Genomic DNA, 26,663 nt, shown 5'->3' with positions numbered 1-26,663 from the left:
TCACCTGAGGGTATTTTCTCCATTGATTTTTAGAGTGGAAGAGAGGAAGGGATGGAGGGCGAAGAAAGAATCAGTGGATTTAAAGATAAAACAATAAAAATTATGTCTGAGAACAGAAAGAAGACTAAAGAGCGACCAGAGTTGAATAGGCCTGTGGGCCACCATTAAGCAGACCAATAGACACATTGTGCAACTTCCAGGAGCAGAGAGAGATCAAAGAGCAGAGAAAAAAATCTGAAGAAATAATGGTCAAAACATTTCCAAATCTGATGATAGACCTGAATATAAACATCCAAGAAGCTCAACAAACTCAAGGTAGGATGAACTAAAAAAGATTCACACAAAGGCACATTAAGTCAAACTGTTACAAGACAAAGATAACGAAAATTTTGAATGCAGCAAGAAAGAAGTAACTTGTTACAGACAAAAGATGCTCAGTAAGATTATCAACAGATTTCTCATCAGAAACTCTGGAGAGGACAGAAAGCAGTGGGCTGATATATTCAAAGAGCTAAAAAAAAAAAAGTCAACCAAGAATCCTATCTATATCTGGCAAAAACTGTCCTTTAAATGTGAGTGACGAATTAAGACATGTTCAGATACATAAAAACTGAGGGAGTTCATTACCAGTAGACCAGCCCTGAAAGAAATGATAAAGGGAGTCCTGCAGGCTGAAATGATAAAACACCTTATGTGTAACTCAAGGTGTTTGAAGAAATAAAATCTTGATAAAATAAATACAACTGTAGAAGCTGGTATTGATGTAACATCCCTCTTTTTGTTTTCTACATGATTTAAGATATTAATATTTTAATAATTATACTTAAATTATTCTGAAAGCTATTATTAGTCTAAAAGCTAATTATTAGTAAAGAATTAAAGCCAATGTTAGTAAATAACTAAATCAATTATTAATCTAAAAGCTAATATTATGGTAACTTTGCTTTGTAACTCCAATTTGTTTTTAGTATATAATTGAAAAGATGACTACAGCTAAAATTATTAGTCTACATATTTTTAAATATACACTGTAGAAATATATAATTCCGTGATATCAACAACTTAATAGGGTGTGAATGAAACTGTTAAAAGAGCAGAGATTTTGTATATTATTGAAATTAAGCTGGTATAAATTCAATTTAGAGTGTTATAACTTTTGGATGTTAAATTTAATCCCCATGGTAACCACAAAGAAAATAGCTAAGAATGTACACAAAATAAAATGGAAAAGGAATTTAAACATTCACTACAAAAAAAATATCAACCAAACAAAAAATTAGACAGTAATGCAGAAATATGGGACAAAATGGTATAAGGAATGGAATATAGAAAACAAATAACAAAATGACAGAGTCCTTCCTTAATAGTAATTATTTTAACTGTAAATGGATTAAACTCTGCAATCAAGAAAAAAAATATTGCCAGAATGGATAAAAACATAGATGCTGTCTACAAGACTCACTGAGATCCAAAGACAAACAAGTTAAAAGTAAAAAGACATTCCATTCAAATAATAACCAAAAAATAGCAGGAGTCACTGTACTATTAGACAAAATAGAATTTAAATAAAAAAGGTTACAAGAGATAGAGAAGTACATTACATATTAATAAAAGGTTCAATACAGCAAGAAGATATAACAATTATAAACATTTATGTACCTAATGACAAACCATCAAAATTATGAAGCAAAAAGAGAAAGACAGGATTAAAAGGTAGAAGTAGACAGTTTTACAATAGTTGGAAGCTTCAATGCTTCATTCAAAATGTGTAAAACAACCAGACAAAAACGTCAGTAAGGAAACAGAGAACTTAAGTGACACAATAAATAAATCAGACCTAACAGACATATACAGAACACTCTACCTAACAATAGCAGCATACATATATTCTTCTAAATGCACATGGGTCATTTCCCCAACTAGACCATATTTAAGGCCACATACTAAGTCTCAGTAGATTCAGAAAGGTAAATAACATACAAAGTTATTTTCTGTGACCAAAATGAGATCAAGATAGTAAGCAAAAACAGAAGGAAAGCTGGAAAGTTCACCAAATTGTGGAAGTTAAACAACACACTCTTAAAAAAACCAATGGATCAAAGAAGTCAGAAAGGAAAAGAGGAACTACTTAGAGATGAATGAAAATAAAAACCACAACATAAAACCACAACATACCAAAACCTATGGGACACAGCAAAAGCAGTGCTAAAGGGGAAGTTTATATCTACGAATGCTTACCTTAAAAAACAAGATCACACAAATCAACAACCTAACTTCACAATTTAAGGAACTAGAAAAAGAACAAAGGAAACCCAAAGTTAGCAGAAGGAAAGAAATAGTAATTAGAGCAGAGATAGAGAATAGAAAAATTAAAATCAATGAGACCAAAAACTGGTTCTTTGAGAAGATCAACAAACTGACAAACTTTTAGCTAGATGAACTACGAAAAAGAGAAAGAAGATTCAAATTATTAAAATCAGAGATCAAAGTGGGAGCGTTACTACCAATTCTAAAGAAATAAAAAGGATTATTAGCAAGTGTACACCAAAAAACTGAATAACCTACGCCAAATAAATAAACTACTACCAAGACTAAGTCATATATGAAAAATCCACAATAAACATTGCACTGAATCATGAAAGACTGAGAGCTTTTCCCCTAAGATCAGGAGCAAGGCAAGAATGCTGCTTTTAATATTTCTATTCTACATAGTACTGAAGTCACAACCAGACAATTAGGCAATAAAAAGAACTAAAAAATATCTGAATTAGAAGAAAAATTATCTCTGCAGATGATATGAACATATATGTAGAAAATCCCAAAGATACCATTAAAAAAAAAACGTTAGAATAAACAAATTTAGTAAAGTAACAAGACAGTCAACACACAAAAATCAGTTGTATTTCTATACACGATTTGAAAAGAAAATTACAAAAATAAATCTATTTAGAAAAGCAACTAAAAAAATAAAATAATGAGGAATAAATTTATCCAACAAGGTAAGCCTTGTACAATGAACTACAAAACACTGCCTAAAGAAATTAAAAACAACAAAAACAAATGGAAACACATTCTGTGTTCATGGATTATAAGATAATTTTGTTAAGATGTCATTACTACCCAAAGCAATTTACAGATTTAATCTAATCCCTACCAATCCCTATCAACATCCCAATGACATTTTTTGTGGAAACAGAAAAATCCATCAGAAAACTCATGTGGAATCTCAGATATCTAAATAGCAAAATAATCCTAAAAAGAAGAAAAAAAGCTGGAAGATTCACACTCCTTATTTCAACACTTACTACAAAGCTACAGTAATCAAAATAGCTTGCAACTGGCATAAAGACAGATATATGGATCAATAAAATAGAACAGGGAGCCCAAAATAAATTCTCACATATGGTCAAATTATCTTTGACAAGGGTGCCAAGACATTCAATGGGGAAAAGACAATCTTTTCATCAAATGGTGCTAGTTAAACTGGATACCCACATGCAAAAGAATGAAACTGGACTCACACCTAATGCCACACACACAAATTAAATGAATAAGGACCTAAATGTAAAACCTAAAACAATAAAACTCTTAGTAGAAAACATAGCAAAAAAGCTCCATGACACTGGATTTGACAACGATTCACTAGATGTAACACCTAAAGGCACAAGCAAAAAAAAAAATAGAGAAAATTTGGATTTCCTGAAAAGTGAAAATTTTGTGCATTGAAGACACTATCCATAGAGTAAAAAGCAACCTACACAACGGGAGAAAATATTTGCAAATCATATATAATAAGGAATTAATATCCAGAATACATAGACAATTCCTAAAACTCAACAAAAAACAAATAACCCGATTCAAAAATGGGTAAAGTACTTCAATAGACATTTCTCCACAGAAGATATACAAATTGTCAATAAGCATATGAAAAAATGCTCAACATCACTAGTCATTAGGGAATTTACAAATCAATACTACAATGAGATATTACCTCACACCCATTAGGCTGGCTACTATCACTAAAAAAGAATCTATCAAGTATTGATGAGGATGTGGAGAAATTGGAACCACTGAGCACTGTTGTTGAAAATATACAATAATATAACTGTTGTGGAATACAGTATGGCCGTTCCCCCAAACTAAAATCACCACATGATTCAGTAATTCCACTTTGGGGTATATACTCAAAGAACTGAAACCAGGGTCTCGAAGAGGTATTTGTATACACATGTTCATAGCAGCATTATTCACAACAGCTAAAATGTGGAAGTAAACCAAGTCCATCGACAGATGAAAAAAACAAAATGTGGTATATACATAAAATGGGCTATCATTTAGCCTTCAAAAAAAGAAAATTTGATGCTACATATGCTACAACATGGGTTACTTTGAGGACATGCTAAGCAAAATAAGGTAGCCACAAAAAACCCCACAAGTACTATATGACAAATACTCAGGAGAGTCAAAACCAGAGATACATAGAGTAGAACAATGACTGCCAGGTCCTGGGGGGGAAGAAAAAAGAGGGGGGTTATTTATGTAATGGGTAAAGAGTTTTAGTTTTGCAAGATGAAAAAAAGACAAAAGAAAACTTTGAAAGCAGCCAAAAAAGAATTAACTTGTTACAGACATAAGATCCTAAATAAGATTATCAACAGATGCTCTAGAGGTCAGAAGGCAGGGGGCTGATATAGTCCAAGAGCTAAAACAAAAACAAAAACAAAAACAGTCAACCAAGAACTCTATATCTGGCAAAACTGCCCTTCAAATGTGAGGAAGGAATTAAAACACTCTCGGATAAACAAAAACTGAGGGAGTTCATTACCAGTAGGCCAGCCCTGAAGGAACTGGTAAAGGGAGTCCTGCAGGCTCAAATGAAACGACATCATATAGTAACTCAAGGTGTTTGAAAACAAATACTATATAATAAAACTTATATGAGGTACTCAGAGTCAAAATCATAGAGACAGAAAGTAGAACGATGGTTGCCAGGTCCTCGGGGGGAACGAAAAATGGGGAGTTGGCCGATGGATGATGGACTATGGTTGCACAACAATATGAATACACATATAATACCAATAAACTGTCAATTCAAAAATAATTAAGGTGGTAAATTTTACATTCTGTGTATTTTACCACAATAAAAATCTTGGAAAAAATATATGATCTCAATCTAATTATGAATGCATCAAACAAACACAAATTGAAGAATATTCTACAAAAGAGCCTGTTCTCTTGTAAAATGCCATACTAATGAAAGATACTGTGGAGCCACTCTAAGTCACAGGAGACTAAAATACCATGAAAACTAACTGCAATGTGTGATATTGGACTGGCCTAAGGACCTGTTTTTGTTTTTCCTATAAAGAACATTATTGGGACACCTGGCAAAGTACAATTAAGGTCTGCAGATTACAGCATTGTATTACAGTAAACCCTCGATTTTTCAGACCTCGATTTAACAGACAAAATTTCCAGTCTATATGTCATATGTTAAAATCAACATCCTGTTAACTTAAAAATGCTTTTAACCATGATTTGCTTATAATTAAATTAACAGGTTATTTTTTGTTATTAATTTACTGTTATTTTTAACAAATTTTAATGAATAGGCCATATGTTGGAAAAACACTGTAGTAATTTCGCTGATACAAATAAATATTATATATCTACAACTACAGTCTACATATTTAAATCCAGGAGTCACCACTTGTAAATAGTGTTCGACAAATGATTAGCATGTGATTATATGGCATCATGCGCAGTAACTGCACTGGTTCTGTTGTGGTGTGGTGTGACTTCTGCAGCAGTTTTAACGCATGCTGGCGATGTTCCAACAGTGCAATAAGCCATACCCCAGCCATGTGCATTTGTTTACTTGCGGTGACTGGTGAATGCATGCATTTACTAAACCTATTCAGTATAAATTTAAAATTATTGTGATACATATAGAAAACCCTTCTGTGAAATTAAACTTTTCATACATACTTAATTTTAATTACACACAAACAAGTCTACATAAGTAAAAACAGGTAAAACAGGTAAACTAATTTGTCAATTTTTTAACATACGCATTCAGAAAACCTACTTTATTACATGATGGACTTTCAGCTTTAATGAACACCCCCTCACCCCTGCCTGAATTAGTCCATTATACAGAGGTTTTACTGTAATGTCAATTTTCTGATTTACCTCAATGTACTATGGAAATATTATTGTACTTAAAAAAAAATTAAGTATTATGAAATATTTGTATTTAGGGGTAAAAGAGGTATGATTGAAACTTCCTTTTAAGTGTTTCACAAAAAATAATGTGTCAACTATATAGGAATAATATGTCAATTATAATATGTCAATAGGAATTATAATATGTCAATAGGAATAATATGTCAATATATAGGAAAAATAATATGTCAATTATATAGAAAGAGAAATGATAAAGCAGATGTAGTAACTTAAAATATGAACAACTGGGAAAGCTGGGTAAAGGTAAATGGGATTTCTTCGTATTATTCTTGCAACTTTCTATAAGTCTGAAAAGATTTGAAAATATTACAAAAACAAATAAACACAAAAACAGAAACACACAAATAGAATAAAGGCCCTGCAGTCACATATTAGTGTATGGTTAAAAAAGGCTCATCAGTGTAATCCAAAGTATGCTATTCTATTTAAGATTATCAGTAAAATGAAAACATATCAAGTCATGCTTCAGATTATATTAATGGTCAAATCATTAAAACTAAATACCCAGATGTTTTGTGAAACCTGAACGGTCCAGAAGCAATAGGATGCTCTGGACTGGATATACTTCTAATGCAACTACTCTCATGTCATATGGGAATTATTTATTAACTTGTCTCTTGCATAAATAGATAGTAAGTAGGTTCCTAGAGACAAGGAAAATGCTATATTCTTCTTAGTATATACATGATTAGAACAATAACAAAAAATTGAGCAAAAACCAATTCCTCCAAAGCACATATCTGAGTATGGACAAAGACAGTGACACACACACATAAAAAAATAGCATTAAAGCATTTTCAACAATACCTCATTACATGATAGCTCTTTACAACACTGGTAGAAATAGAGGTCTAAAGCATCTGGTTCTAAAGCAGAATATTTACTTTGGGGTGGAAATAAGCCTGTATATTTAATAGGCCAGTATCAGAGAAATTATGTGATTATATCTCCATTAGGAAGAAATAGTATCTGTTATTCACCTACTATGTGCTCAGTTTCTATGTGGAGAAATAGAGGCTCTGGGCAGCTGAGTAATTTCCCCACCATCACATATCCAGAAAGGAGGCCAGGAAATGGTGAATGAAGCCAGAAGTGAATGGTAGGTTGCATTATAAAGCCCATGCTCTTTCTGAAACTTCAAGAAGCTATTGAATATCTTTCTCTGTACCATTCTGTATAAGCATGATAATTCCTACTTCAGAGGGCTTTCATAAAATTTAAATGACATGGTATCAATATAAAATCACTCTGAAAAGTATAAAAGTTCTACAAATAATGAAAGACAGTAATTATGATCTATCTAGCTATCTGTCTAATTTGCCTGATCTTCAAACTCATTTTGAAGTAGTCAGGGATGCATTATTTCCCCATTTTAGTAGATGAAGGGAGTATAAAACTCAAAACGGTTAAGTAACTTGAGTCACAAAGGCAGGACTAGACTATAAATCTTGCATCTTCTGCTTCTGTTTCTATTAGACTGTGATGCATCTAAAATGGAAAGTACTTGTACACATATATGCATAACCCATGGACACAGACAGTGCGGTGAAGGCCTGGGGAAGGGGGGGTGGGTGGAGGGAGTCAATGGGGGAAAAAGGGGAACATCTGTAATACTTTCGAAAATAAAGATAAATTAAAAAATATATGAAGCCCCATTAACACAGCAAAAGATCATGGAAGAAAATGTTAAGGAAGGAAAAATAAAATAGATCTTTAGAAGAAAGATTACATCCATTTAACATGTTAAAATTGGCTTATATATTAAATATGAACTTCAAAATTTATTTGGGACAAATAATTAGTTGTATTATTTTATAAGGTACATGTTATACTCCATTAATCAGGAAAACACTTATTCTGGAAAATGAGGCACACCCATAGTCTTCTCACAATATAACATAAATTATCAAATTCCCCTACATGGACTTTTGTAGTGTATTTAAAACCTAAAATGAGACTAGATGGAATAAAGAAGCCTCTCTCTTGTGCAGATATCCTTATTTGTTTTTATAATTTGTTCCTTAGTTTATTATCGCAAAGAAATATGAAATAACAATATGAATAGCCAAGCTACCTACGCATTATCATTTTTTCAATGATAGTAAAACATGTCAAGTTAGTACTATTATCATTTGCAGTGTTACAGATGAGTAAACAGAAGCTTAGAATGGTTAAGTAAACTGCTCGGTTACACAGCTAGTAAGAGGCAGGAATGGAATTCCAAACCAGATCAAATTGACTCAGACCTTTATAACTATAAGGCTATACAATGTCTCAACAATTTCCAGGTACAGTGTGATGCTATGTTAGGGACACTTAGAGTAAGTGAATCAGAGAACTCTGAAGAGGAAAGGACAGGTTCTCTATTGAATATAATAACAGAAACCACTACAAAACTTTAAAGGATTCTAGAAAACGATTTTAACATCAAAAGATGAATTGAAGTGACAAGAGTAAAATAAACTTTCAAATCTCCTACTAAAAAATTATTATGTTACTAAATTCTAGAAACTTGGAAAGATGCTACATTTATTATAATAACCCTTAGGCTGCTTATTTAGAATTATTAAAGCCTTAGTGTAATACCTGTAATTTCCCCTAGCATCATATTTTATATGATGCTCCTACTGATTTTCATTTTTTAGGAGAGGGTCAGTGCATAGAGATGCGAGTAATCACAGCTGATATCCCATTTCCCCCCCGATGGGACTTATTTTGAAACTGCATTTACATAGCAAACGTATTATTTTTACCTAGACTTTCTACTATAGATCAATAATTGTAAGAATACCTAAAGATGTACCTGTCTACACTTTAAATAAGACTGAGATCTTCCACACCAAAGATCGTTATGATTATACTTAATAATACTACCACTATTTTGACTTTGGATAACTCTGTTAGTAAGGCAGTTAGTGTCTTAAGCCATCTCCTTTAACTAACTACTAAAGCTCTGAAAGCGAAAAAAGGTTCTGAATCTGACATCTGTCAATTATCTCATTTTATTTTTTGACTGCTGCACGTTAACTTTTTCAAAATTAACTTTATTTGAGAATAGTTTTAGATTTATAGAAATGCTGCAAAGGTAGCACAAAGAATTCCCATATACTTTATATACATTGGCTATTATACTTGACTAATACATGTGAAGTATATTATCTAATCAAATGACAGAAAGATGAATATTTCCAAAGGAGATAAATATATACTATGAAACAAAATGCTAAATAAAATGACACATCCAGTACAAGATCAGGAAGACAACAGTTTTTATCTTTAGAAAATAAAACAGAATTTTCAAAAGCAAAAATATTTTAAACCTGTTTCACATTTAAAAGTACAAAAGTCATGATAAATCTAAGGAGGTTCAACATTATGAAGTTTAGAATGTGTCCTATTTCACAGACAACCTAATAAAATGGCAAATACTGAACCCACTTTATATTAAATCCCTAATATTTAATTCACTAAAAAATACCAATTGAAGCCCAAAGCAAATTACCAAATCTAACATAAATAATTAAAACACTTTGAAAAAAGTACAAATGAAACATTAAAAGCAAATTAAATTTTTATAAAGAAAAAAGAAACTAATAAAAACCTGTGGTATGGTGGGTAGGATGACAGTATTCTCAGCAGGGACTGGCAGGACAGGGATCACAGGGACAGTGGGAGGAGAGAGAGGTACAGCTTCTGTTGGCTAAAAATCATCGACAAAAAATCAGGAAAAATACCAAAATAAAAAGGAAACAAACACATAACAGAAAGTTTTGTCATAAAGATAAATTATAGTTTTCAGAAATAACTGAGAAATAGGTAAAATATTAATGTATTGCCTCAATTTAAATGAGAAAATTATCTCCAGAAATTATTTTATTAATACTTATATCACAAGTATTTTAAGTGCGATGTAGTTAATGAGTGACTACTCCTTAGATGTTTAAATGAAAATAACAAAAGATAATAACTTACAACGCTCCTGCTCTAAGAGACAAGACACTAACTTCAGAGACAGATTACAAAATATTTTTCTAGCATTCAGAATATATTTGACTACTTTCCTCCTTGTATTCAAAGAATCAAAAGTAATTCCTTAGCCCCTCAGGTAGGTAACTGGGGCTTACAAATCCACAGGCAAGATTCAAAGGACTTGAAAATTGAATTTGTGTAACTTAAATTAACCTGTGCCATTAACCTCTATTATCAAGAACCTGCCTGTAAGGTCATTAATTCAACTAGCATTTATTGAGTATCTATTATGTGCCAGACATATTCTGGAAAAAATGAAAAAAGAATTGTGAACTCTAGTGATATAATTTAAACTAAAAAGTTTTGTTATTTACACTAAATTATCTGACTTGATTCAATTATTTTTAAAAAGATATAACTGGAACACAAAAAGGTGTTTTCTAATAATTTCCAAACCCTATAATTGGAATTAATGCATAAATATTTGCTATACCAATGATATAGTCTATATGTATAAGAAAAACATTAAAATTAAATCAATAAGAGGACAATGTGCATTAAAAGAAACAAGAAAACAAATTGCTAACCTTGAAACTATGCTTTTCCTCACTGATAAAAATACAAAATAAAATTATAATGTTGATCTTTGCCTCTCATATCAGGCAATCAAAATTTATAAAAAATGTATGAAGTCTCTTCAAAAAGGTGTTGAGACAATTAGATAGCCACATGCAAAAAAAAAAAAAAAAAAAAGTTAAACCACTACCTCACATCATATATAAAAACTAACTGAAAATTAATCAACAACCTAAATATAAGTGCTAAAACCATAAAACTCAGAAGAAAACGGGTAATTTTTCAAGACCTTGGATTTGGCAATTGATTCTTAAATATGACCATCAAAAAAGCGTAAGTGATGAAAATAAATAAATTAGGATTTAATCAGAATTAAAATCTCTTGTACACCAAAGAGTATTATCAACAAAGTGAAAATGGGAGAGCATTTTTGCAAATCATACATCTGATAAAGGTTTAATATCCAGAATATACTAAGAACTCCAACTCAACAACAAAAGGACAATTAAAAAATGGTCAAAGGACTAGAACAGACTTTTCTCGAAAAAAGATACATAAATGGCAAATAAACACATGAAAAGATACTCAACATCACTATTCATTAGAGAAATGCAAATCAAAGTTACAGTATTACTTCACACCTACTAGGAGGCTGTAATAAAAAGGGAAAACAAAAATAGAAAGTAACAAGTGTTGGTGAGAATGTGTAAAACTGGAATCCTCAAAAACTGCTGGTGGGAATGGGAAATGGTGCAGCCTCTGTGGAAGACAGTTTGGCAGTTCCTCAAAAAATGAACCACAGGACTACCATAAGACCTAGCTAATCTACTCCCAGATATATGCTCAACAGAACTGACGACAGGGAACTGGATACTTACACCAACGTCCAAGGATGCATTATTCACAACAGTTAAAAGGTTGAAACAACCCAAATGTCTATCAACAGATGAATGGATAAACAAAGTATGGTATATGCATTAAATGGATATTATTCAGCCGTAAAAAAAGAATAAAATTCTGATATATGCTACAATATGGATGGATCTTGAAAACTTAAGTGAAATTAAACAGATGCAAAGTATAATACTGTATGATTCCACTTACATGAAATATTTAAAATAGATAAATTCATAGAGACAAAGTAGATTAGAAGTTACTGGGGGCTAGGAAGAGAAGAGCATGGGGAGTTACTGCTAAATGGTTACACAGTTTGACATAAAAACAGTTGTGGAAACAGTGATGAGTGCACAACACTGGGAATATAATTAATGCCACAGAAATGTACAGTTAAAATGGCAAATTTCATTGCATATATTTTACCACAATAAAACAAACTCCAAAAATTTTAATACATGGGAACAGGTACTCTCTCACACTGCCCTTGGATATATAAATCCATAAAAACTTTACCAAAACCAACTCAGCAGGAATTGTCTACAGCTGTAAAAATGTCTAACCTCTCTGATGTAGTAATTCTAGAAATCTATCTTAAGGGAATAATTTAAAACGCAAATTTTTGTTGTTGTTTTAATTTTATTTTTGTTTAAAAATATTACAGATGTCCTTTTTTCTCCCCAATGTCCCGTTCCACCCCGTCCCTTCCCCCTCCCCAGTCCCTCTCCCCACCATTGTCCGTGTCCTTGGGTTGTGTATATATGCATATAAATTCTTTTGTTACTCTCTCCCCCTCCACCCACACGCCCTCCTCCATCCCTCTGACATTCATCAGTCTCATCTATGCTTCCATGTCATTGAATCTATTCTGTTCATCAGTTTATTGAGTTTTTTAGGTTCCACCTATAAGCGAGATCATGTGATGTTTGTCTTTCGCTGCCTGGCTTATTTCACTTAGCATAATATTCTCCAGGTCCATCCATACTGTCCCAAAGGGTACGAGATTCTTCTTCTTTACAGCTGCATAGTATTCCATGGTGTAAATGTCCCACAACTTTTTTATCCACTCATCTACTGATGGACACTTGGGCTGTTTCCAGATCTTGGCTATTGTAAACTGTGCTGCTATGAACATTGGGGTACATATATTCTTTCTGATTAATGTTTCAGGATTCTTAGGATACATTCCTAGGAGTGGAATCACTGGGTCAAAAGGCAGCTCCATTTCTAATTTTTTGAGGAACCTCCATACCATTTTCCATAGTGGTTGCACCAGTCTGCATTCCCACCAGCAGTGTACTAGGGTTCCCCTTTCTCCACACCCTCACCAGCACATGTTGTTTGTTGATTTGTTGATGGCAGCCATTCTGACAGGTGTGAAGTAATACCTCATTATGGTTTTAATTTGCATCTCCCTGATGATTAGCGATGTTGAGCATTTTCTCATGTGTCTCTTGGCCATCCATATGTCCTCTTTGGAGAAGAGTCTATTCAAGTCCTTTGCCCATTTCTTAATTGGGTTGTTTGTCTTCCTCTTGCTGAGTACTATGAGTTCTTTGTACACTTTGGAAATTAGCCCCTTATCAGATACATCCTTGGCAAATATGTTTTCCTAGACCGTGGGGTTCCTTTGCATTTTGAGGCTGTTTTCTTTTGCTGTGCAGAAGCTTTTTAGTTTGATGTAGTCCCATATGTTTATTTTTTCTTTTGTTTCTCTTGCCCTAGGAGATGTATCAGTGAAAAGTCCACTATGTGGGATGTCTGTGACTTTACTGCCTATGTTTTCTTCCACGATTTTTATGGTTTCGTGACTTATATTTAAGTCTTTTATCCATTTTGAATTTATTTTTGTGTATGGTGGAAGTTGGTGGTCTAGTTTCATTCTTTTGCATGTATCTGTCCAATTTTCCCAGCACCACTTACTGAAGAGACTGTCTTTATTCCATTGGATACTCTTGCCTCCTTTGTCAAATATTAACTGACCATAATGGCATGGGTCTATTTCTGGGATTTCTGTTCTGTTCCATTGATCTATATGCCTGTTGTTGTACCAACACCAGGCCATTTTGATTACAGTGGCTTTGTAATACAGTTTGAAGTCTGGTAATGTGATCCCTCCCACTCTGTTCTTTTTTCTCAAGATGGCTGCAGCTATTCGGGGTCTTTTTTGGTTCCATATAAATTTTCGAAATGTTTGTTCTAGGTCTGTGAAATATGCTGTTGGTATTTTAAAAATGCAAATGTTTTAATGCTCTTAATATATTCCTGTATTGTTTATACTTGGAGAAATGGGGAATATCCTAAATATCCAAAGGTGTTGAAATTGTTAAGTAAATAATGATAATCATATAAGATTAAATAAATATGAGGCACACTTATAAATTATCTGTAAGAACAGTTTGTAAGTCATATGGAATACTGCCTATGACATGATATTAAATAAAAAAGGAAAAATAAAATGTGTAAAAAAATGGAAAGAAATGTTTCAAAAGTTAACCTCTAGGGGAAGGATTACAAAGTGGCTCCCCCCCTTAATTTCAAATTCTACTTTTCTAATCATCAACAATAAATATGTAATGATATTATAATGCAGTGTGAGAAATGGGAGATCTACTGTTCATATCAAGAGAAAATCAGTTATTATTTACCATCTAATTATCTAGAAAATAAACTAAAAATCTATTTCAGATGAACTGTTCTAAAAGATACTAACAAATTTCAATGATACATAGGATTATTAGAGATGAAGAGTAGGGATCAAGTTCAATCCTTCATTTTACAACTGAGGTTCAGCTCACAAAAGGTAAGCTGTGAGGAATTAGGAAAATAACTGCTAAACCTGTTACTGGATTTCTTATTTCCTGTAGAAAGGGATTTTTAGCAATTAGGTTTTGTTTTCTTTCTTTCTGAGTACCACTTTTAAAAAATTCTAAAATTTACACAATCTTAACCCATCCTGCTCTCTATAGGGCACTGAGCAAGTACTTTGAAAAAGAACATATGGCCCTGCTTCTAACTTAAGAAAAGCAAATTCTGCTGAGAAAGTCTTTAAAAGACAATTGACATATCAACACACAGCATTTCCTAGCCAAAGCTGATAACTAATTCAAGTAACAAAGAATTACAAAACAACAAAGTCATTTTCATTTGAAACAAAATTAAAGCCTTAAATAAATAATAGATAATCAAATGGAGGTTGAGTGATGAGGAACAGCACAGATATTAGATCTGGTAATAGAGTAAAATGAAGAAATAACAGGATATTTTGAGTGCAGGATTAAAAGTATGGTAAAATTCTGGGGACCTGTATAAGAAGGTTCTAAATTAGAAAATGTCAAATTTACGGTTCTAATATAAATAATGAAGCAGCAATATATAGTAATCATTATATTTGGGCTATTATAGAAAAGGAGGTATTTTAGCATAAGCATTTTAAACTTGAGAACATCTTATATACATATTTCATTAGACAATAGTGACTATATGTCATCATCTTCTTCCTGCTCCATTTGTATCACTCAATAAGATCAGCTCCAAAGAATTTCGTTTTCAAAAAAATCTTGACCAGGTGACTAACAACAGTGTCAGTTGTTTCTATCCATAGCAACATCATGGAATCATTAGCCTCTGAGGCTGCCTTCAGAGACTTGTTTCCATGACAACAGAGGCTATATAATATTAACACTGTCTCAAAGACCACTGCAAAAAATTGTAAATTCCTGTAAAATAACTGGATTGTACGTATTTTAAAAGTACTTTTTTATACCAGTATCAAACTGACAGCTTTTTGAAAAATGTTTAAACATTCATTTTTAGAGATTCTTTTCTTCATAGCTTTACATTTTATATTTAATGTGAGATCTTAAAACTCCGAAATCAGCTTTTAAAATGTAACAGATTTTCACAAGTGGTCTGAAACCCATCAGGTACAGCCATGTACATAATGTGTATTGTACATCTACACTTATGACTATGTACCACCCTCTTCTACTTGCATTCATTCAATAATAAATGGGGGGGGGGGGAGTAATATTAAGTGCACCTACATGTACTAAATCTCTTTCTGCTTAAAACAGCTAAAGTGGTTTGTATTCAGGGTGGGTAAAAAATAGGTTTACAGTTGCTCATATGGATAATAATACAATAATTAACAAATAATATAAGAATAAATTGTTTCACACAACTGTAAAGCTACTTTTGCCCCACCCTGTATATGCATATGAATCCTGACTGATACAGGAAGAGACAGAAGGGACAACTGGGAGGTTGCTGTGATAATCCAGCTGAGAGGGGATCAGTGGCTTAAACCAAATGGTGGTGATGGTGAAAATGGACATGAGTAGTCAAAACCAAGATAGATTTTGAATATATAATTTATGTATCTGGTGACTGATGGGAGGTTGGGAGGCAGGACTATTAAGAGTAACACCCACAATATCCACTAAAAGTGATCTTTTACGTCACAGTTAAACCCAAACATAAAAGATGTGCAAGGCTATCTAAGTAGCATTTAATATTTTTTCTCACTAAATTATTTATTGAAATAGTTTTCATAGCATAAAATGAAACTCTGAAGAAAGATAACTAAAACTGTACTACCAGGTAATTAATAACTGTTTATATCTTACATTAACATGTTACATGAATGGGGTAAACTGAGGTTAGGATACACACACAAAAAATCCAATAAAGTCTAAAAAAAAATTATACTCTATTCATGGAAAATGAAATACACGAATTAGAAAATCTATGATCAATATCTTAGATAATACAGAAAGTCATTATCCTTGTGTAACTATTGGCCAATAAGAACCTTATTTTGTTTTTGTACAGCATAGTTAATATTTTTAATCCAAATTTCTCTGTTTAAAGATCTACTATGCTGTAGTAAAACATGTTTCTCTGATCTAATGTCAAATAAGTTATTTAAGAGGGACGGTGAAACCAGGGGAAAAAACCTGCAAGCCTTTTGCATGTTTATAGAAGGATAAAATACAGCACAGTATATACATCAAAACTCTGCTTGAAAATCACTATACTCAGCAGAGGTTCAGTACCTTCAGAATAAAGGTATTTTTCATTGCTTAAATCTGTTTCTTATTTGCCTCAAATACCCCTTTGTTACAGTTACTGCAAACAAGTACTTTCAATATAAACTAGTGCAGCTGGGGAAAAACACAAAACATGTTATTTGAACCAGCTGCATATAATATTGTGTCATAATTATCTCAGAAGCCAACATTAATAAAATTAGATATATTTTAAAACAAATCACCAGGGTGCTAAAATACAAAATTTTGACTTTAACAAAGGGGAGACAAAAATAGATCTAATGATTAACAACCCTATTATAAAAATATAGGTGTAGATTTGTTAGTTCATACAGACAGATCATCTAGTTCATGAATCTATATCTGCTTGCAAGATTCATGATATTTAGTTAAGGTTTATCATCCCTTTATTATGAAAAGATAGTATTCTATCAACATTCAGTTAAATCATTTTGTACTGGAAGAGGATGAGCCAACAGCCACTAAAAATTTAAAGTAAACAGAGACCTAAAAGTTGAATTTAAAGATAAGGTTACATAATTGACAGATAGGTATGAAACTATCAACTGCAATATGCTTTTTTAAAAACCTGACTTTATTAGAATGTGGCTAGAGAAACACACACAACCATGGATTTCATGATTACTAATCTAAAACGGGCCCTTACTACTCCCTAGTAATCATACATTTACCCTCTTCTATTCATTCTTCTACAAGTCCTTAATGATTCAGGCTCTGTACCTTTCTGAAGACATCCTCCCACTTAATGTTTCAGCCAAACTGACCTCCCTTCTGTTCCTCAAATATCATAAACATGCTCCAGCCTCAGAGTCTTTTATACTATTCCTCTGCCTACAATGCTCTTGGCTCCAGATATCCATATATCTTGGCTCAATTCCACAACTTCTTTCATATCTCACTCAAATATCACCTTCCAGTTGAAGCCCCTCTTGGTTATCCCATCAACCTCCATCACACACTCTCAAATCCATTTGCTATTGTCTTATTTTTTTCTCCAGCATCCTATATACTTTAATCATGTTTATTTCTTCTCCTTTAACATATTCTCTATAAAAGTAAGGATTCTTGTTCTATTCCCTCCTGTATGCCCAGTGTCTAGAATAGTATCTAGCATAGAGGAAGTATTTATTACATATTTGTTGAATAAATGAGACCCAGTGACTGCCAAAAGAGATTGATTTCATCAGTACTCTAAAATGATAAAATGACTCAAGGAATAGACTGTGTACATCCATCCCTCTCCCAGCCCCCTTTCATGCTATATACATAGCAGATACTGCTAAAAGACTTTTTCTGTGTGCTTGGGCAACCACTAACAATCAGAAGGTATTCAAAATGATCTATCATTTGACGACCTTAGAACAGAAGTTTCAAACTATAAAAATACCAAAAAATTGCCAGTTTCATGTTCTCTCTAGCAATAACTAATTGCCTAATAATGACCTATTGGAAAAGCACCCACAAAAAAATAGGTCTTGCTCCAGTATATTTCCTCAAAAGATTTTCATCTCTTTCCTTTTTAAAACTGTAAATTTCACTGACATCTCGTATTTAAAACTTGTGTTGCCCTTCCTCCAAACTTCAGGGATACTAACTTCAACTTGGTCCCTAGGTTCCTAACCAGGTGGTAGCTGCTTCCTGTAGTTTCTATCTCTGTTTTACCTTGGTGTTTTCATTTGTCCTTCTCAGTTCTCAAATTCCTTTGTAAACAAGCCCCCATAGCACATTTTCTTTTGTTAAAATAATTGCTGTGATATCTGTTTTCCTGGTGGGTTCTGTCGAAGTTACCAATCCCCTGGCTAAAACATAATTCTTAATTATTGCTTAATCTTAAGCAATCATAATTCTTAATTGCTTCTCCATATCTCTAGACTCATCACTTAAAAGGCCAGAATATTTTGTGGAACTAATGACAATGGTAGTGGTGGTTGTGGGAGTGGTGATAAAGATGATAATGACAATGCTGATAATAAGTACCTTTCTGATCTCAGGTATTACAATAAGGGCTTCACATGTATTGTCTCATTTAATTCTCACTAAATCCTGATGCAGATAATATTTACATCCCTATTTTCTACAGGTGGAGGAAAGAGGATAAAGAATTTTGGCAATTTGTCCAAGGTACCACCGCTGGATGGCAGAACAGAGATTTAAACCCACATCACTATCCTCTAAAGGCAGCATGCTCAAGCAGTATAATACATTTTCTCTTTAAAATAGTTCAAAAAAAGTTTGTTTTTATTGTTACTACTATATTTTAACACAAAAACAATATATAACAATTCAGAAGAAAAAACAGAATACTTCATTAATTCTTAGGTCAAAGGTTAGCAAACTTTTTCTGAAAAGGGCCAGGTAATAAATGTTTTAGACTTCACAGGCCATGCAATTTCTGTTGTAATTACCCAACAGTGCTGCAGTAGCTTAAAGCTGCCACAGGCAATACCCAAATAGGCATGGCTGTATTTCAGTAAAACTTTAATTATAGCCCTGGCAGGTGTGACTCAGTTCATTGAGCATCATACCACACGCAGACAGATTGCTGGTTGGATTCCCAGTCAGGGCAGGGCACATACCCAGGATATGGCTCGATCCCCGATGGGGGGCATGCGGGAGGCAGCTGATTCATGTTGCACTCTCACATTAATGTTTTTCCCTCCCTCTCCCTTCCTCTCTCTCTAAAACATCAATAAAAATATTTTTAAAAATAAAATATTATTTACAAAAGCAGGTGGCAGGCTGGATTTGGCCTACAGGCTGCAGCATGATTTAAAAAAAAAAAAAAAAAAGACTGATTAGGTCAATGAAGATAATAGAAAGTGACTTCAAGACACCCAGGCTAGTTTTTATTAACTACAGTTGGTTTAATTATGTTGCAGTGTTAAATCTATGAATAAAATAAAAAGAAGCAACTCCTTCCCCCAAAATGGAAGTGAGAATTAAAAACAAAAAATCAAAGAATAAATAAGGAAATTTCAGGTTTAATCCAGAGTTCTTTAAAATATTTTTACAAGAAAGGCCTACATAATAAAGCTGTGTTCTTATAACTGAAAGAATTTAGGCTCTATAGTATACGTAGCCTCTCAGTTTGGAAAAAGTGATTAAAATGATTTCTGTTCTGTTCCCCATGCTCCACTCTCCAACCTCACCCTGCTACAGCACTTAGTATAGCTGAAACAATGAATACCCAAGATCAGGATGGGTATGCTTCCTGTTTGATTTTCCTCTATCTTTCAAAATACTTTCACTGTTTTCTTTTTCAAATTTATAACACTTTCATATGTTAGATGGTTCTACAAAGATTAGTCAGTAAAATGAAGCTTGGATCTGTTTGATTCAAATATCAGATTATAATCTTGTTATTTTTCTCAGGACCAACAAAAAATTTGTAAGACAAGCAATTGGTCTCATTCTGTCATAACAACTTCTTCACACTCCAGAGCTTGCTGAGTCAACAGTCACAGTTTAGATTTCACAAATACTGTAAATACAGTTCCGAAAGAACCAAACTGGGGTTTACTAAAGAATAAAGAATGAATAGGCAGGGCTCCTGGTAAGGGGTGAGGTAGAAAAATCTTTCAAATAAATTTATCTAGGGACAGAATAAATAGTGTTCAGGGGTCTCCTAAAATTCCAGTTTGCAGATGTCATAGCCAGTTGGTTTACACTTGCACAAAACAGTACTACTCTTTGTTGATTGATTTGCATATGCCTGTAAAGTTAACACAGTAATTGTTTTTAAGGTTTGTTAAGTAAGCTGATAATTACAGGCTACTATTCTCCACATGGTCTGAACAACTATTTTTACCTTTACTGAAATTCCAAATTTTGATACAAAAATGGAGGCTGAAAATGTTATCTAAATAACAGTACCAGAAAGTACAAAGAATAACACAGTGAAGGATCTTTAGAGAAAATGATACTAAGTCAAATTTTAACAATAAGAATTTAAGTCCTTTATATATGTAATATATACTCCTATTTTTTCAGAGAGCTTTGAATTACTTTTGAAATATACATGATTTTACAAAATCCTGTATAACGCAGACTTACTAATTTTTAAGCCATAGTTCTATATAAAAATGGCTTGGGAAATTTTCAGTGGCCAAACCATATTTGGAAGCTCCAAACTTCCTTGCAGCCATCATCAGGTTAAATGAAAATAAACAACATATATCACATTTGTTTACTTATTCAATAAATATTTATAAAGTGCATTCACCATCCTAGGCTCTGATGATACAAGAGAAGAAAACATACATCTTGTATTACCAGCTCTCATGAAGCTAATGGTTTAGCAGCTAACATTAAACAAATTATTGCCCAATTGGTTACTGAAATACAGTTGTGATAAGAGGTATAAAATAAAGTCTCATGAAAACAAACACTGCTTAAAAATAAACAAAGGGCAAAAATGTTGCACAGGCTGAATCACCTATCCTGACCCCATGAGCATGTAGATTAGTCATTTTTCAGAACTTTTCTTTTTTAACCTACTTGTCCTTGACAAAAAAGGGTCATACAACAATCATGATACTATGTAGAAGCTACAAAGATGAATGCAACACACTTCCTATTTATAGAGATTATATACAAATCTCAGTCATTTAGTTCTTCAAACTAAAGCCAATCTAACCTACATTAAGATATTGTTTTTAATAGATTTTATTTTTTAGAGCAGTTTCAAGTTCTCAGCAAAATTGAGCAGAAATTGCAGAGTTCCCATAAAACCTCTGCACACACACATGTATAGCTTCCCCATTCATCAACATTTGCCACCAGAATTGTACGTTTGTACAATCAATTAGCCTGCATTGACACATTATTATTACCCAAAGTTCACAGTTTATATTAGGGTGCACTCTTGGTGTTGCACAGTCTTTGGGCTTTAACAGATTTATAATGACATGTCCACCATTATAGTATATTGGATAGTTTCACTGCCCTAAAATCCTGTGCTCTACCTATTTATCCCTCCCACTTTTCTAATCCTTGTCAACTGCTGATCTTTTTATTGTCTCCACAGATTTGCCTTTTCCAGAATGTCATAGTTGGAAGCATCTAGTATGTAGCTTTTTCAGATTGTTGTCTTTCACTTAGTAAAATGCAGTTAAGGTTCCTCCATGTCCTTTCTTTTCTTTTTTTTAACACTGAATAACATTCCATTGTTTGGATGTCCACAGTTTATTCATTCACCTACTGAAAGACATCTTGGTTGCTTCTAAGTTTTGGCAACGAAGAATAAAGCTGCTATAAACATCTGTGTGCAGGTTTTTGAATGGATCTAAGTTTTCAACTCATTTGTGTAAATATACCAAGGATTATAACTGCTGGATTGTATGGTCAATTTGGTATTTTTTAAAAGCTTATATAAGCATTATAAACAATTACTTTTTGTTTAATCTTCATCTCTATGTTTTTCTAAAGGGTCCTATTGTACAACCGGGTCTTAAACATCATTTAACATATTTTTTGAGTAGGTGCATATATAGGTTCCCTGAAAAAATTCGACAGTATTCTTCGGATGAAAAGGGAAAGCAATTAATTTACAAATCTGAGTCATGGTGCTAATCATATAAAATTAGTAGCCTTTTGAGTGGAAAATTGAACTCTGCCAAAAGGCAGCATCTCACAAACCAGTAAAATAGAGTTTTTATCCTAATTTTGATTGTTTGGTTAGTTAATATCCAAAGGAGACTATTTCCACCCATTTTCCTGAAACTATCCTACTATCAGAGTCATCATTTCCAAAGTAGTTTCAGATTCTCTATCTACTGTGTATATATTCTAGTTTAACACAAAAAAGTTATACTCCTAAATATAAACAATTTCATTCCTTAGAAATGAAGAAAAAAATTTATATTTGATCTATCACTTCAAAACCCAGCTACCATTAGGCATGAGGCTAAATATATATGAATCATCAATAGATAAAGTTAGGCCAATTCAGGATGGTCTAAAGTGGAGATGACTTACTGTGAACATTCAGACCTGTTGCCTGGTAGGAATAGTCAGGAGATTAATGGTTATAAATGATGTACCATATGCTTTTGTCTGCCTGGGAAGTCTGTATTTTTGCCTGTTGTCCCACTTTAAGTATTAATAGTCCCCATCAAAAGTACTCCAGTTCAGTTAATGAGATACAGCCATCCTAATTATAAGGAAATGGAATGGTTTCCTCTCCTCTTCTCTCCTTGCTTCACCTCCTTGTGTGTATTTCTTCCCAGAACAGTAAGTATGAAGAGAATCATCAACTAGAGGATCAATATCACACTAGATAAAGTGTGATATATGCCTCACAGAAGGTCTCAGGGAGAATTCAGACAAGTAAAACATTTATAATAATAAAGGATCAGGCTATGTAAAGTACTAAGTGCTATGAGGAAAAAAATTATTTTAAAGTAAGAGTGATGTTTGGAGTAAAGAAGTACCATCTACTTTAGATAAAAATCTGGGAAGGCCTTCTGAGAAGGCAAGAAATGAGGGAATGAATTCATGAGAATACCTGGGGGGGAAATGCTCCAGGCAGAGGGAACAGCAAGATAAATGCTTGATTTTTTAAGGAACAGGAACAAGGCCAGTGTAGATGGAGTAGAATAAGCAAGGGAGCAGTAGAGAATGGGACTGGAAATACTGCCAGGGACTAGACCACACAGGGCCTTTTGGGCTATAGTAATTAAGGATTTTATTATATGTCAGATTGGAAGCTATGGGATGGTTAAAACCAAAGTACTGACATCCTGTAAGGAAGACTGGTTGCTAGGTGAAGAACAGATTGGTGAGAGGAAAGAACAGAGACAGGGAGACCAGTTAGATGTCTACTGCTGTAGTTCAGGCAACAAATTAAATATAGTTGATCCTTGAACAACATGGGTTTAGACTGCATGGTCCACTTACATGTGGATTTTTTTCCAATAAATATTTTGGAAAAAATTTTGGAGATTTGTGACAATTTGAAAAAACTCACAAACCATCTAGCCTAGAAATATCAAAAAAGTCAGGAAAAAGGATATGTCATGAATGCATAAAGTATGTCTTAAATACATGTAGATACTAGTCTGTTTCATCACTTGCTACCATAAAATATATACAAATCTAGTATATAAAGTTAAAATTTATCAAAACTTACACACACACTTACAGACTATACATGATGCCATTCATGGCTGAGAGAAATGTAAACAAATGTAAAGATACAGTATTAATTTATAACTGCATAAACTTAACTTTAGTACATACTGTACTGCTGTAATAATTTCATAGCCAATTCCTGTTGCTATTGTGCTGAGCTCAAGTGATGCCAGTAGCCACTTAAAACACCATGTGACACTAATCATTTCCACGAGCAGTTGTCTCTCCAGAAAAATGTATATTGTAGTAAAAAGGGATCTCTCTTGTGTATTTTTCACTGTGTTTAGTACAACACCATAAACCCTGAATAACACCATGAGACCCACAAAAGTGCCACTAGTGATGCTGGTAGTGCTCCCAAGAAGCAGAGAAAAGTCATGACATTACAAGACAAAGTTGAATTGCTTGATATGTACCATAGACTGAGGTGTGCAGCTGTGGTTGCCCACATTTTCAAGATAAATGAATCCAGCATAAGGACCATTTTAAGAAAGAAGAAAATTTGTGAAGCCGTTGCTGCAGTTATGCCAACAGGTGTGAAAAGCTTGTACTTTTTGTGAAATTATCTTATCTCGTATTGAAAATGCATACCTATAGACTAATATGATTCAAGAAAAAACCCCAACGCCATTATATGACAACTTAAAGCAAAAGGAAGGTTAAGGATCTAAAGCTGGAGACTTTAATGCTAGCAAAGAATGGTTTGATCTTTTTAGAAACAGTTTTGGTTTTAAAAAATGTCAAGATAACAGGAGAAGTAGCTTCTGTCAACCAAGAGACAACAGATGAGTTTCCAAATGCCATTAAGATAATCACTGAAGAGAAAGGATATCTGTTTGAACACGTTTTTTAATGCAGCCAGAAGTGCCCTATTCTGGAGGGGAAAAAATGTCACAAAGGACATTTATTAGTAAGGGAAAAAAGAGCAAACATCTGGATTTAAGGCAGGAGGGGATAGGTTAACTCTACTGTTTTTTGCAAATGCAACTGGGTTTATAATCAGGACTGCCCTTATCTATAAAGCTGCTAGCTTCCAAGTCTTGAAGGAACAGAAAAACACCTGCTGCCAGTCTTTTGTTTGTACAATAAGAAGGTTTGCACAATAAGAACACTTTTCCTGGATTGGTTCCATTGATGCTTTGTCCCTGAAGTCAGGAAGTACCTCGCTAGTAAGGGACTGCTTTTTAAAGTTCTTTTGAAATTAGACAATAAACTTGGTCATCCAGAGCCCCATGAGTTCAACACCAAAGACAGTGAAGTTGTGTACTTGCTCCCAAACACTTGTGTGTCTCTAAGTCAGCCTCTGGATCAGGGGGTCATAAGGACCTTTAAGGCTCATTATAAACAGTACTCTATGGGAAGGATTGTCAATGCTATGGAAGAGAATCACAAAAGAGTATCATAAAAGTCTGTAAGGATTGAAGATGCCATTACTAATCTAGAAAAGGCTGTGAAAGCCATCAAGCCTGAAACAATTCCAGATGTTGTGTATAACTTTACAACAAAGTCAATCAAGGAAACCAAGGAAGAGATTGTGGATAAGACCAAAAAAAAAAAAAAAAAAAAAGAAGCTGTGTGTGTGTGAAGGGTTTCAAGATATGAATCTTAGAGAATTTTAAGAGCTAATAGACACCACACCAGAGGAAGTAACAGAAGACAGTTTGATGCAAATGAGTGCTTCTGAATCAGTGCCAGACGTTGAGGAAGACAATGAAGCAGCAGTGCCAGAAAACAAACTGACATTAGACAATCTAGCAAAACGTTTCAATTCTTCAAGAGTGCTTTAGACTTCTTTTAAGACACAGGTCTTTCTATAACAGCACTGAAACTAAAGCAAACAGTAGAATTGGTATCACACAGAAACATTTTCAGATAAATAAAAGAACAAAAAAGTCATATAGAAATTACAATGTATTTCCATAAAGTTATATCAAGTATGCCTGCCTCTACTGACTCCCCTCCCACCTCATCCGCCTCTCTGCCTCTGCCACCTGAGACAGCAAGACCAACCCCTCCTCCTCCTTGGCCTACTCAACGTGAAGATGATGAGGATGAAAATGTTTATGATGATCCACTTCCGCTTAATAAATAGTAAGTAATCATCATGCAGTTACCTGTTGTGTCTCTTTGTGTGATAATCTAATAACGGTATGGCACGAACTTTTTGAGACATTTTGTGCTGTTCTTGTCCTCCTCATCATCACGACAATCATTGTCATCACAGTCATCACATCCCCTAAGTATTCATCATATAGAACATCATGTGCATGATTTGCATGACAGTGAATAGCCTATCCTTACACAGGCATATGGTAAGTGATAATATAAAATTAATAATTTGTTAGTTTTCTTACTGTTTCATAGCTTTGCTTTCAAAGAATTATAGTATGCCTCTCTCTCTTGTAACTGGAGAAACTGTATCAGCCTATCATTACAGGCAAGTGGTTTCTAAAAACATTTCTAATACTGTATTATGAATATGACTGTAATACTGTATGCCATAAATATTTTATAGCAATTCATTCATTGATGTATAGGCTAGGCTACCATGAAGCAATCATATCTATTACATTAGGCTACAATCATATTGATGCTTCTTTGTTATCAATGTGTGAATCATTATACTTCTAAATATGAATTTCTTTTTGCAAATTATCTTTTTATTTTTGATGTCTAGTGTTAGTGATACATAAGACATCTACAGTATTTTGTATCATATAAGACAATATTTATGTAGGTACTTACAGATGATTTATGTTGTAAACAGATGACGTA

At 33.4% G+C, this 26,663-nt stretch overlaps 1 protein-coding gene across 9 annotated transcripts in view; it reads right to left on the bottom strand.

Moving 5' to 3' along the window:
* DLG1 (discs large MAGUK scaffold protein 1) overlaps positions 1 to 26,663 on the bottom strand; it is a gene marked incomplete at its 5' end in the record, with an annotated part of 224,257 nt that overhangs the window by 100,730 nt on the left and 96,864 nt on the right. For 6 of the 9 annotated variants that reach the window (XM_081137784.1, XM_081137780.1, XM_081137783.1 and 3 more), the window contains one exon: positions 9,848 to 9,946. The exons of the other annotated variants lie outside the window; for them this stretch is intronic. In XM_081137784.1, the coding sequence (XP_080993910.1) occupies positions 9,848 to 9,946 (99 nt within the window). The remainder of the gene's footprint in view (positions 1 to 9,847; positions 9,947 to 26,663) is intronic. 9 annotated transcript variants of the gene reach the window in all.

This window comes from Miniopterus schreibersii (genome assembly GCF_964146895.1).
Source record: "Miniopterus schreibersii genome assembly, chromosome: 5".
NCBI classification, from domain to species: Eukaryota; Metazoa; Chordata; class Mammalia; order Chiroptera; family Miniopteridae; genus Miniopterus; species Miniopterus schreibersii.
This window is presented reverse-complemented; position numbering and strand designations above follow the sequence as displayed.